General features: G+C 34.4%; 2 protein-coding genes and 1 long non-coding RNA gene across 3 annotated transcripts; 1 reads left to right on the plus strand and 2 right to left on the minus strand.

Moving 5' to 3' along the window:
- Positions 1-443: 443 nt before the first annotated feature.
- Positions 444-3763, minus strand: LOC104097626 (kinetochore-associated protein KNL-2 homolog). The gene is made up of 4 exons (XM_009604224.4): positions 3466-3763; positions 3271-3356; positions 2211-2355; positions 444-1620 (listed from the first exon to the last, which is right to left on the minus strand). Exons 1-4 carry the CDS (start codon positions 3538-3540, stop codon positions 697-699), a joined length of 1230 nt encoding a protein of 409 aa, XP_009602519.1. The 5' UTR covers positions 3541-3763; the 3' UTR covers positions 444-696.
- Positions 3764-5012: 1249 nt separating this feature from the next.
- On the minus strand, positions 5013-7315 carry LOC108945381 (uncharacterized). Its single transcript, XR_011415801.1, has 3 exons — positions 6392-7315; positions 6221-6314; positions 5013-5030 (listed from the first exon to the last, which is right to left on the minus strand). It is a non-coding gene; the product is annotated as an uncharacterized lncRNA (long non-coding RNA).
- Positions 7316-11185: 3870 nt separating this feature from the next.
- On the plus strand, positions 11186-12809 carry LOC104097625 (small ribosomal subunit protein uS5x-like). Its single transcript, XM_070199967.1, has 2 exons — positions 11186-11954; positions 12457-12809. Exons 1-2 carry the CDS (start codon positions 11289-11291, stop codon positions 12631-12633), a joined length of 843 nt encoding a protein of 280 aa, XP_070056068.1. The 5' UTR covers positions 11186-11288; the 3' UTR covers positions 12634-12809.
- The last annotated feature ends 444 nt before the right edge of the window (positions 12810-13253 follow it).

Below are 13253 nucleotides of genomic sequence, written 5' to 3' on the forward strand. Positions count from 1 at the left end.
CAAAATACAGCATTAGCGTTGAAGTACAGTGTCACATAGTGAAACTGCTCAATCTTCTTAATACTTCTTGGTCCAAGCACTATCACCATCTTCTTAATAGGACCACCACAACAACAAAAAATCCAGTGTGATCCCACAAGTGTGGTTTGGGGAGGGTAGTGTGTACGCAGGTCTTATCCCTACCTTGAAGGTAGAAATATTGTTTCCGATAGACCCTCGGCTCACGAGAGACGAAAAGAAGAGTAGTAGCACCAAGCATTATCAACAACAAGATAACAAGAAAATGAAGCTAAAAGAACAGCAAGGGTGTGAGGTAGGCAGCCTACCTTGATGCAAGCATCAGTGGCGGCTGATTCCACGGCTCGAACCCGTGACCAATAGGTCATACAGAAATAATTTTACCATTGCTCCAAGGCTCCCCTTCTCAGAGGAACACAAAAAGGAAAAATTGAAATGCTAGATTGACATTTAGAAGAAGAGACAAGGAGGTGTTATGCAATCCATAACAAAACATAACCTTCAAAATTTGAACAAGAATGGTTCCCAATCTCCCTTATGGACTACAATAACATGGTGACAAATCCATAAACACTCTGATTTATGGAACTTCCATTACTATACAGAGGTAGTTAATCTGCACAACGAAACTCCGATAACACCTTTCACAAATATCTATTTCCTTCTTGAACTTGTTTATTAAACTTGTTTTTGAGCTCTACTTCTTGTCAATGGACCATCACTCGAGCTAGTGGCATGGTTAAGTATCCCAAAATCTCCTTGTCCAGATTCTACTTTATGCACATCTCTCTTTTCTTCTTCCTTCTGGTTAACTGTGGTTTTCTTATATACGCTAGCTTTACTTCTTGTGAAAGGGCTGCTACTTAAGCTATTGTTATCAATGCCAGCTCCACTCTCATCATTACATTTCTGAAGCACTTCTTTTCTACTTTGTGCATCGGGCACATGGTTATCATCTTCATTCTTCAAACTAGCTGCAGCTTTCTTCTTTTGACAAGGAGTTTCATCCAGTGAAAGACCTCTGCTTATGACATGAGTACCACTTTTTTGGTTCAAACAAGAATTTTCACCAAGGATAGAAGCATTGTCACCACTTTTATGTAGTATTCTACTCAAAACACTCTTTTCTGGTATATCCTCCAGAGTAGCTTGCCGAAAGTCTTCTTTTCCATATTTTGCATCTGGTGTACAGCTATCCTCTTGCTTCCGATTAGTTTTAGCTTTCTTCTTTTGACTAGGATTTTCATTCAAAGAAGGATCTTCGGTTGTGACCAGATTACCACTTTTTTCGTTCAAACAAGAAGCTTCACCAATGTTAAAAGCATTGGTACCATATTTCTGCACTATTTCACGAAAAATACTCTTTCTTAGCATCCCGCCTTCTGGATTACCAGCACTCGATATTAAGATATCTCGTAAAACAGTGGTGGGAAGATGATCAATAGGCATAGAGAAGGAGCTACTTGTGCGATCAGCTGATGCTTTTGAATCTGAGAAACCAGGATTTCCAAAGGCTGCATCCTCATTGGTTGATTCCTCAAATGATAGAGCAGCCGATTCTTTCCAGTTGTACGGAAATCCAATAAGGAACTGGTTGCAAACCTGTTGGTTTGAAAGTTTGGTTTATTATCTTCATCTTCAAAAAACAACTTTATTCTAATTTGTAATTAACGCGCTTATGCTCATTTAAAGAGTCTTTTTTATGATTTAGCGGGCTTTCTTTCCTATTTTAGGTTCCTCAAGGAGCTAGTTAAAACCGCAAAAGCAGAAAAAGACTAAAGTTTATCTGTTAGAAGATTGATAGCTGATAAAAGATTTCAGAAGAAATTACAGAGGAGTGGGGAGTAAACTTCAGAATAGGTAAGCAAAAATAAACGAACAAGAAAGGACCCACCAGATAGTAATATGAATATTTTTATAAGTCAAAAAATTTCATTAATAAACACTAAGTTGATGTGAAAAAACATGTACAAGATGTGTGTGTGACTCTGCTGAGTCGTACATTATCTTCCACCAAGTTTGACAAACTATCGGTAGTACTATGATTTCAACAGTTAATGCTACAGTTGAGCCCAAATAGAACCTCTAAAACTCGTTAGCTAACGTAAATCTCAATCATATGTTCCATCTCAACAACTGTCAATAAATAAAGCAGTCATATGAGGAGTTAAGAGCTAGAATAACTTCAATACCTCTGATGAGAACCCATTTTGAAGAGTCCGAACCCTATTTATTAAACCGCTAACAAGAATGGAGATGCCATCCACTGTCACTAAAGTGACAGTATCATGCCTCATCGCAATTGCTGCGGAGGTGAAAAGTCTATCATCTGGTCTCCTATTTAATGGGGGTGCAACAAAATATCACATGATTGGATCCAAAAAATGCCTTGTCACATGAAATAAAATAAATACAGTACACTAGTTCCACTAAAGCACTTCTAGACTAAGACAAACTTATGAATTACTATGCTTGCATATGAGCAGCCCAACAGGGGTATCCAGGTGCAAAGTGAATTAGATCTTTTATCCATACCCATGGAAAAGAACCAAAAGAAAGATTCTAAGCTGAGCTATGCTAATTAGGTTCTGGAAAATGGGATCGTTGCCAAAAAACTTTTAATACCCTTCCAAATAAGGTTCTAAAAGCTGATGGATCCACCACAAGATATACTGCTACAGTTATAATACTTATGTATGCAACTTGGAAAACAATCCAACAAAAAGAACATTAATAGAACCGTGTTTCTTACTTGATCAATGGGAAAAAAACATGGAAAAATTCATAAGAATTTGTGTGGCTACTTGTAAGACAATCAAAGCAAAATTTTGAAATCCACATATCATCTGCGTCTTGATTAAATTTTAAGTAAAATAAAAGCATGTTTTAAAATGGTTGTGAGATTAACAGTGTTATATAGAAGTGAATAATGTGCCTCTAACATCAAACATATCCACAAAATAAGTGTAGTAGAAATGTGGATTTTAAAATGAATTTTTGTTCATATTAAACTATATAAGATTAGAAATGACCCGAAAGATGGTGAAAGTAGCACATGAATTGAATTATCCCGGAGTGGAATGGTTCATAGTCCGACCACACTAATTTGGGACTAAGCCTGGTTGATTAACGGATTGATTTATTGATTGATAGGATTAAGTGCTGCTCTTAAAAATTAACTGCTAATACAGTAGAAAATGTTAACATGTATTCACTAATAACAAGGAAATTGAAGAAGAGGGTAGACTTTACTGTTTACAAGTGAAACCTTGAACACCCAATTGCTTGCCTCCAGCACCATCTTCGGCTTTAATCAACCACCAATCGTATAAGTGAACCTACACAAGAAATTACATGCACCTCTCAGTGAATACTGAGTATATACAAATTGAATGTAACTAATGGAAATTCAAAATTATTAATTTTTTATTAAGAAAAAAAATGTACTTCTCTAATGAAGGAAGAAGAGGAGATGGAGCTGCGAGGAGAGTGACAAGAGACAGGACTATTTGGTGCCCCCATCTGATGGGAAGATCAGAAGGAAAATTGCAAAAACCCTAAACCCCAAAAATGAGAAACTCAGCTTGCTTTCTGGTTCGCGCGCTCTCTTTGAGAAAAAGCAAAGCATATAGGTGCTAATTAGTCCATTTAGGTATATGAATAGGTTGTATTTTGGTCCTTATAATGTAACCATGAACAGAAATGGTCCTTTACGTTTGCAGGATCGAAGCACTTTTAGTCCAGGACTTGGATGAATGGGGAGTATCAAGTATGTATTGGCAAAGGCGGTAATTGATTCTTTGTATGAACTAAGAAGCTAGATGTGGCTGGTGAAACCATTTCTCACTCTATGTCCAACTTTTCTTTTAATAATATGTTTTTATAAAAAAAGTTATCCTAAAATAAAAAATTTGATTTTGGTTGGCAAGTTGAAAAAAATTAAAAATAAAATATTATTAGTAGTAAATCAAAGAGTGTTTGGTGAAATTTTGAATACTAAATATTAATAATCTATATTTATTATATATTATTATAAAGGCATGAATACAATGTCGGTTTACAAAAATAACCTTATAATACATAATAACTCATAATAAAAGTATATAACTGAAATTTTAGATATTAGCCTTATAATCCTATTAGTTTTACGACATAATACTACACGTTAGTATAATTACTTTCGGGCTGTCTAATTCATATAAAATTGAACAAATAAATATCTTTAGTCATGTAATCATATTACTTTCAAGATATATACTTCTTAAAAATTCCTATTACTAATTTAATTTGAAAACGTATTATAATGTCCTATTGCTAATTTAATTTGAGAATGTATTATATTGTCCAAATTCATTTTGAAAAAGGAGAACATGTATTATTATAAAAGCATAAATACATTATTAATATGCCAAAATAGCCCTAAATTATTAAACGGAAGAACTCATAGGAAGAGGACATAAATGCAATAACCTATTTTTTGGACTACAATACCTTTTATGCTAATTTTTATTATTTAAAATTTTAAAATTAATAAAATTTTATCTATTAAATTATTGTTAATTGAAAATATGTAGGAAGGTTTAATAAAATCAATTTGGCAGAATAGGTAAAGACCCCCCCCCCCTCCCTCCCGAACTTGACACTTTTTAATGAGCGTACACCTTAACTATACGTGATTTTAATTTCCTCCATATGCTTACTTTTTCGGATGTTATTACCCCCTATCCTGCCACATGGCAGTGAAAGTTGGTTCAAATGGCTGAGTGCGTGTGGGGGAGTATATTTTTTGCCACATCAGTTGAATATTTCCTTTTCCCAATCCTAGAACCGCCCCCAACGGTAATAAATGCATTTTCCCCCAAAAATGAAGACCCCAACGATAACAACCCCATTCGCACCCCTATTTATTGTCTTCTTTCTAATTCTCCAGCATTTTCTTTGTTCTCACATTCTTTGTCCATTCAAATTCCACCCCTCCCCCCATCCAAATTTCATCCCCCCAGATTTTGGCTCTTATTTTTTGCCCAAATAACAACCATTTTTTTACTTGGAAGAAAGAAGATGAATGTTTTTTGTAGATGTGGCAAGTCAGCTCCTTTAAAAGTTGCATGGATTACTGCAAATCGTGGACGACGATTCTTTGAATGTAGTCTTTATCCGAAGACAAATTGTTGTCAATTTTTTCAGTGGTATGAACCTCCATTTCCGGAGCAATCAAACATTGTTATTTCTGGGTTATTGAAGAAGACTAACAAACTAATAAACTATCGAAGAGGGAAAGAATGCTAAAGTTTCTATTATTTTTCAGTTTACTTTGGAATATGATTTTGCTCATGTACAAATAATGGTTATCTGGTAGTATGTAATAAAAGTTAAGCAATATGATATGTTGTTCGACACTACTATGTCAATATTTTGTCAACATATGGAATTGATGCCAATCACAATTTATATAAAAACAACCATCAGTATCCACAAAAATAACTAATCACAATCACAATATTTTGTAACATAGCTAGTAATTTGACAAAGAAAGTCAGAATTTAACATCAAACAATAGAGTTAAACTATATTGTCCATATACAGCTAGACATACACATGACAAACAAGTTCACAAAATAAAGTTGCGTAACACCATCAGTATCCACAAAAAACAGACACCCCATGAATTTAACTAAAACAATCACCCCACGAATTCGATAAAAAAGAAGTCTAGTATATCAAATACTATATCCAAACGGTAAATAAATCCAAGTGGTCTTCTTGGAGGGAGATTTTTCCATAACCTTAGATCTTGTTTGTATTTCAGTGGGTTGGGACCTTGTCTTGATTCTAGCCATTGCAAATTTAACTTGAAGTTGTCTTTGAGTCATAACTTCCTTCTCTTTCCATTTCAAACCTTTAGAAGGCTTATATCCAATATCATCAATAACATGGGTAGAATTAATTAAAGGGCCAGTATAAACCTTTCTGACTGTAGGCAAACCATGTTGATAACATTCAAACCAAAAGATACATTTCAAAGTTAGACAATAACATCATATAGTATGTTAGACAATAATATCTAAGGACAAAAAAAAAAAAATACACTTACATTAATACTTGTAAAATCAAACCGTACAACAAATACACCATGTCCTTGAAGCCTAGGCCTCTTGTAGTGGCTTCTTGCCCCCCTCCCCCCCAGATTTTCCTCTAGTACTTGTAGATGCCTTGCTTGTAGATGCATTGTCATATTCCTTTCTACCTCTCTTTTGTGAAGTTTTTGTTGTTGATTGTTGTGAGCAATTAGTAGTCTATTATATGAGAAAATGAGAAATTAGCTCTTAGATAACTAAAAAGATAGTAGTAAAGGAAGAAGGTAGGAAGGTACCTCTTGATTAGTTGTTGGTCTTGTTGGACAACCCCTCATATTATGAGTACTTGCTTTGCAAATAGAGCATGTCATAGTTGTTCCCTTTTTTGATAATTTTTCAGCCCTTTTTATTTCTCCAACTTCCTTTCTTTTATTTTTTCTTGGCCTTCCAGGCATATTTTGAACTGGAGGAGGTAATACCTTGGGGTTACTACTTTCTGGCCATATTATCATGTTGGAAACTGATTGTATGAAGTGTGAATATGCCTTCATGTAGGTCTATTCCCTGTACCAGTGTACAATATTCTCTGAAGGATCAAGTCTCTTGAAGTGCATTGTTGTTATAGCATGTGGACATGGAGTGCCTTTTAGTTCCCAAGACCTGTAACTGCATTAGCCTGTTCTTAAATCTACAATGAACTTGCATGGACCATATTTGAGTTCAAAGCTTGTATCTCCATTAAACATGAAGTCAACCCTCATTGACCTCTCAACATTAGTATTGAACACAATCATGGCCATTGGAGATACACCATCCTGCCAAGTTTCAACAAATTCTCTCATCTTTACTACCATAATCATAACTTTGACCCTTATTTTCTCTAGCATTGATATTGTTGTCTTGTGTCTAGGGCCCAATATCCAAGCATTGAAGCTTTCACACATGTTAATTTCTTTACTGTCACACTTGGAGAATGTTTGGGAAAATATTTTGCACCATCTTTCTTTGTTGTATTTAACTAGGTCTTCACAAATGTTATGACCCAATTTATCAAGATCATCTAGATTTCTTTTCATTTCAAACTCAAATGTTGATCTAACAACACTCCATAATCTTTTTCTTCTTTCAATCCCTCTCAATTTTATTGCCCAGTTTGCGAGAATGTGTCCACTACACACTTTGTGCTCACACTCAGGTAAAATCTCTTCAACAGCTGAACATAGACCCCGCATAAAAACAGAGAAATAGTACTGCATAAAAACAGAGAAACAATAGTGTTTAAACCAGAGAAACGGTAGTGTTTAAACTAGAAAAATAGTAGTATTTTAAACCAGAAAAATAATAGTATTTAAACAGCAGTATATACCTTTTGCATGTCACTTATCATGGTGAGTTCCCTGCCATCTCCCAAGTTCAAATCAGTTTGCAATAACCTGAGGGACCAACTCTATGTTTGCTTCTTCTTTTTTCCAGTGCCTACAATAGCCCAAGCTATCAGGAATATTTGGTTATTCCCATCCTTTGCTATTGTTGTCAACAATTGCCCTTTATAAACACCATTTAAAAAATATCCATCTAACTCTATACATCTCCTACAACCCTCCATAAACCCCTGCTTCATAGCTGCAAAACAAATGTAGAAACTGGAAAACTACTTTTGTCCATCATTTGTGTCTGTCAATTTTACTGCACATATGCTACCAGGATTTGTTTTGAGTAGCATATCCCTATAGTCCAGAATCCTACCAAACTCAGCAACACGATCCCCCATAATTTCTTTCAACACAATTGTTTTGGCCTTCAAACAAACAACCATACCAACATATAAACCAAGTTTTTTTCTTACCATATCCTGAATTACCCAATCTTTAATTCTAGGTTGTGAGGTAATTCTATCTTTGAACTGCTTTACCACATATTTTGAATTACACAGATAGTTGTAAGTGTTTTTATGGCATTTGTGTCCTGGATTGTGAGTCTTGATTGTGAAGTTTATACTCCTACCTTCATTGCTAGCAAACAACAACCAAGGACAACCAGTTTTGCATTTAACTTTGACCCTATGTGGCTTATTGGGATCCTTAACTAGTTGAATACCTTTCTTTATAGCATACTTGGTAAATGCTTCTATCCAGTTGCCAAGTAACAATTTTGGCAGAAGGATCATAAACCACTTTATTTATTTATTTATTTTCCTTCCCCTTAATTGTCCTATATTATCTTCCCCATCTACATCATCATCAGATACAGGATCACCCTCCCCTTCCATATCCAATTCAGATTCAAAGCTTTCTGGATCTGAACTATCATAGTAAGGCTCATCATCACCTCCTAATTTGTCTCTCATTTTTTTGGGCCGATCTATGTTCTCATAACCTTCATCAACTCCAACTTCACCTAAAAATCCATTAGGTTTTTCCTTCCTTAGTTTTCTCCTATTCGTTTGTCTATATTTCTTCAGATCTTCTTTAACAACCCTCAGCTCTTCATGGCCATCGCTTCCATAAAAAGTATACGCTCAATAAAAAGTGTCAAGTTTAGAGGGGTGTTTACCTATTCTGCCAGTCAATTTCATAATAATCCTCCGTATTGGCAATACATTACCACTCCATAATGTCCAATACAAAAAAAAAAGTAATATTAAATAGACTGCGTAAAGAGTTAAAATTTTAAAAAAATACCCCAACGTTAATATATTTTATATTATATTCGAACTATTTTTCTACTCAAATAATATTTTTTAAATCAAATTTTCGTGTAATATTGAAAAATACCTAATTATTAAACAGCAACTAAAAAATATTTAAGAATATAAATATGTGAGAAAGAGAAAAAAAATAGTTGGCAAAAGTCAATACCACTAATGATTCTACAAGCATAGAGATCTAAAAGTGAAATATCATATCAATCTTTTACTCTTTGAAAATAAAATTTATGGTAGATAAAATTATAATTAGGACCAAAGATTCAAAACAAGAGAGTAACTAATATTAAGATCTGAATCAACATAGAATAAATTATTTTTTATATTAAAACCAAATAATTAAATCTTTTAATTAATTATTTAGCAAGAGAATCCAATTCAATTATTTTTAAAATTCATCATATGAGTAAAATTATTATTTAAGATTTTAAAAAGGTCATAGGGTATATAAATTTATTCCATAAAAAGAGCGTTAGAACACAAAGTAAAAATGTTAGTATATTATTAAGAATCAAAATGCTATAAAAGTGTTTGAGGAAGTACAAACAAAACTAAATCCTAAACAAGAACAAACTTTCAAGACTATATTATAAAGAGTCGACTATGCTATAATGAGATTACTCTTTGTATGAATAATATTTCTATGTCATGCATTACTTGCAAGTATCATATCAAGAGGCATGACACTAATAGCAATAATACCAAATGGTGTACCAATAACAATTTTATTGTGCATGTCACCCACTTTAGATTTGATATACCTCTTCAAACAACTTAAATAGTCATCACAAATATATCAAAGCAGAGCAACGATACTAAATTTATAAGAAAAATAAAATTGATAATATTGGATTAAGCACTTATGACTAAGTGTATTGTATATTAATGAACCGTTTGTTGGAAAATTAATGGTTTTGGATGTGATTTATGTCAAGTACTACCAGTAGTTCCAAAATCGACAAAAGTAAAGACTGTAAAAGCTAGCTTGCCAAAGTTATACTTCTGGCCTCAAATGAAAAAGATTCAACTGACAAAAAATATAAAACAAGAACAGATCCAATATTCAGTATCTTCTTGCTTCGTGTCAGAAACGAAGAAGAGCATCCAATAAAAAATAATTTGGTTTTTTTGAACACTTGGTTGTCAATCCCAATGGTAATAGTAGTGCATTTAATAAGAGAAATATTTCTATCATTATATTAAAACGCAATTTGTGCAAATCGCATGATATAAATAAAAAAATATCTTAGCTAGCAGAAATGAAAGTGTTGATCAACTAAATAAATGTTTGATTATAAAATTTTATAGTAAAAACAAAATATTTTTCTATTTTTGACTCCGCAAAAAATGATACCAATAATTAATAACAAGAAGAATACTTAAATACTTTAATACCAAATGGCCTTCTACCATACATGTTTGTTGTCAAGTTTATTATTTCTTACGTATGTTAGTGTCACCGTTTATATAATAGACTAAGTTAAAATTGATCTTCCATTATATATAGGTTGATTTTGAAGAAATATGCCCGCCATGCTACTGAAAAACTTAGATACGCTGAATAGCTTATGTTATAGCACACGGGTAGTATATAGAAGTTTTGACAATAACGTCATACATACAAATATTATGATACTGGTCAAGTACATGACAAAAAATGATCATTTGTGTAAGATTTGATGATATCCTTTTATTTTAAATTCATGTATTATGCGAATGTAATAATATTTTTCAGCATTTAATTAGACGATTGTTGTATTATTATACAAAAAATTTCTCTCATTAATTAAATTTTGTTGCTCCTTCATATAAATAAATGTTTAAATCATCACGTGCCATTATTAACGTGCAACGCATGTTCATAGATACTAGCTATGTGTTAGTTGGAATAACAATATAAAGTTATAAATCAAGATAGTTCTACACAAAATGACTACCTTAAGCGAGAAGTGTTGGAGTTTTACCTTTAAAGTGCCATACAATGTTGTAGTTTCACATGTAGAGAGCTTTAGAACTTTAGGAATAAATCATGGGGATTGAATACCGACGGTGTCAATGCTCTCATTCATAGTCAAATCTAAGACCTTCGCTTACTAAATGAGTGATCTAACCAACTAGGCTACTAAAGCTTGTTGCTCTCTTGATTTATTTTAAAATAATTATTCTCTTGTTTCAGTATTATAGACGGATTTGCTATAAAATTAAAATATAGTTACGAATGATAATTTTTAGAAAGTATAACTAGGAATTTCCTTTCTTAATGTAATGCCACATTTGATCCACAATACTATATGACATAATCACCTTCCGACAAATATATAGCAAGCTCTGGGCCAAACTTGCCTTTCTCTATGGGTCACAATCAGCTTACTCTCAAGCCCAATTACACCACATCAACAAACCCTAGCCCTTATAAACCAACCCCTTATTCTGCATTTTCATACTTCCTCTGTATTTACTAAAACCCTAGCCGTTGACAGCAAACAACCATGGCTGAGAGAGGAGGAGAGAGAGGAGGCTTTGGCCGTGGCTTCGGAGGACGCGGTGGAAGAGGCGGAGACCGCGGCGGACGCGGCCGTGGTGGCCGTCGTCCCCGCCGTGAGACAGAGGAGGAGAAATGGGTCCCAGTCACAAAGCTCGGAAGGCTCGTGAAAGACGGCAAAATCCGTTCACTGGAGCAAATCTACCTCCACTCACTCCCTATTAAGGAGTTCCAAATCATCGATACACTCATCGGACCATCTCTAAAGGACGAGGTGATGAAAATCATGCCGGTTCAGAAACAGACCCGGGCCGGTCAGAGAACCCGGTTCAAGGCTTTCGTTGTCGTCGGTGATGGGAACGGTCACGTCGGTTTGGGGGTGAAGTGCTCGAAGGAAGTGGCGACTGCTATACGTGGCGCAATTATATTGGCTAAGTTATCAGTGATTCCAGTGAGGAGAGGATACTGGGGCAACAAAATCGGAAAGCCACACACAGTGCCGTGTAAAGTAACTGGGAAATGTGGGTCAGTTACAGTGAGGATGGTGCCTGCTCCGCGTGGTGCTGGTATCGTGGCTGCTCGTGTTCCTAAGAAGGTGCTTCAGTTTGCTGGTATTGAGGATGTCTTCACCTCTTCTCGTGGATCCACCAAAACCCTTGGCAACTTCGTTAAGGTTCGATCTATTTAACAAATCTCGCAACTATCTCTTTTTCAATTGTATTATGATTCTGTTACATGATTATATGTTTAGTACATGTAGTGATCTTATAGTGTAAGAATTGATGCGATTGGTTGTTCAACTTTGTGATTGAACAAAAAAAGTATTCTGCTTTTTGTATCCTGTTTGATAGTCAATTGTTGTCCTCAAAATTCCGAATTTTAGGAAATAAAAAGCGAGAGTTTGTAGAATAGGATAGAAATATAGTATCAATAGGCAATAGAAATGTGTGTTTTTGGCATCTTTAAATAAAAAATATGTTATATTTAGATTATTTTAAGAATTATATTACCCTCAATCATGGAGTAATAGTACAAACTTGACATAATACAAGAGTAAATTAATTTCACAAGCAGAAGGATCATCTGTTCAGCCACAGCACTTGGATGCCTCATCTGTTGTTGATATACCATAGTATTTTTTACTGGTGGTAAATGCCATTCTTTATATGTTGCAGGCTACATTTGATTGTTTGATGAAGACTTATGGATTCCTGACTCCAGACTTCTGGAAGGAGACTCGCTTCACCAAATCTCCTTTCCAAGAGTATGCTGATATCTTGTCTAAACCTACCAGTAAAGTTATTATCTCCACCACTGAGGAGGCACCAGCACCTGAGAGGGTTGAGGCTTGATGATTGTTTAGATGTTATGCTCCCTTGTTTTGGTGTTCTACTTGGTAGTTTTCTATTATGAAGTGAAATGTTAGTATTCTAAATTTTGTTTTCTGTTCTGAGCGATGTTTTCTGCAGACTTGCAAAAGATAATGCTTCCTTTTTTTGTTTCATCAATATATATGTAGTTTCTCCCCCGCTTGATTGATCTCATGTTTTACCGGGACATCTTTCTTCTTAGCTCTAGGATGGCTCATTTCTTTAACTTTCAATTGGACTTTGGGTGAAATCACATTCCGTTACACGAGCAGGGGCCATTTAGATATTTATGCAAATAGAAATTTAATCTATTTAATAGCAGAAACTAATGGCACCTCTTGCTTGCAATTTTGGTTCAAAGATGATATATACGACGTCATTTAAGATTTTTCTTTTTCAGCAAAATACATCGCTAGTCCCTTAAAGTTGTCCACATTTTTTCACTTAGACACTCCATCTCAAATCTCTTCTATTTGAATACTTTAATTCCATTTGAACACTTTTAACGAGGCCTTTGCTGTAGGGGTGTGCATAAAATTTGAAAAATTGAATTCCGGTTTCGGTATAATTCGGTATTAAATTTTCGATATAATGGTATGGTC

Source organism: Nicotiana tomentosiformis, chromosome 4 (assembly GCF_000390325.3).
Source record: "Nicotiana tomentosiformis chromosome 4, ASM39032v3, whole genome shotgun sequence".
Classification (NCBI taxonomy): domain Eukaryota; kingdom Viridiplantae; phylum Streptophyta; class Magnoliopsida; order Solanales; family Solanaceae; genus Nicotiana; species Nicotiana tomentosiformis.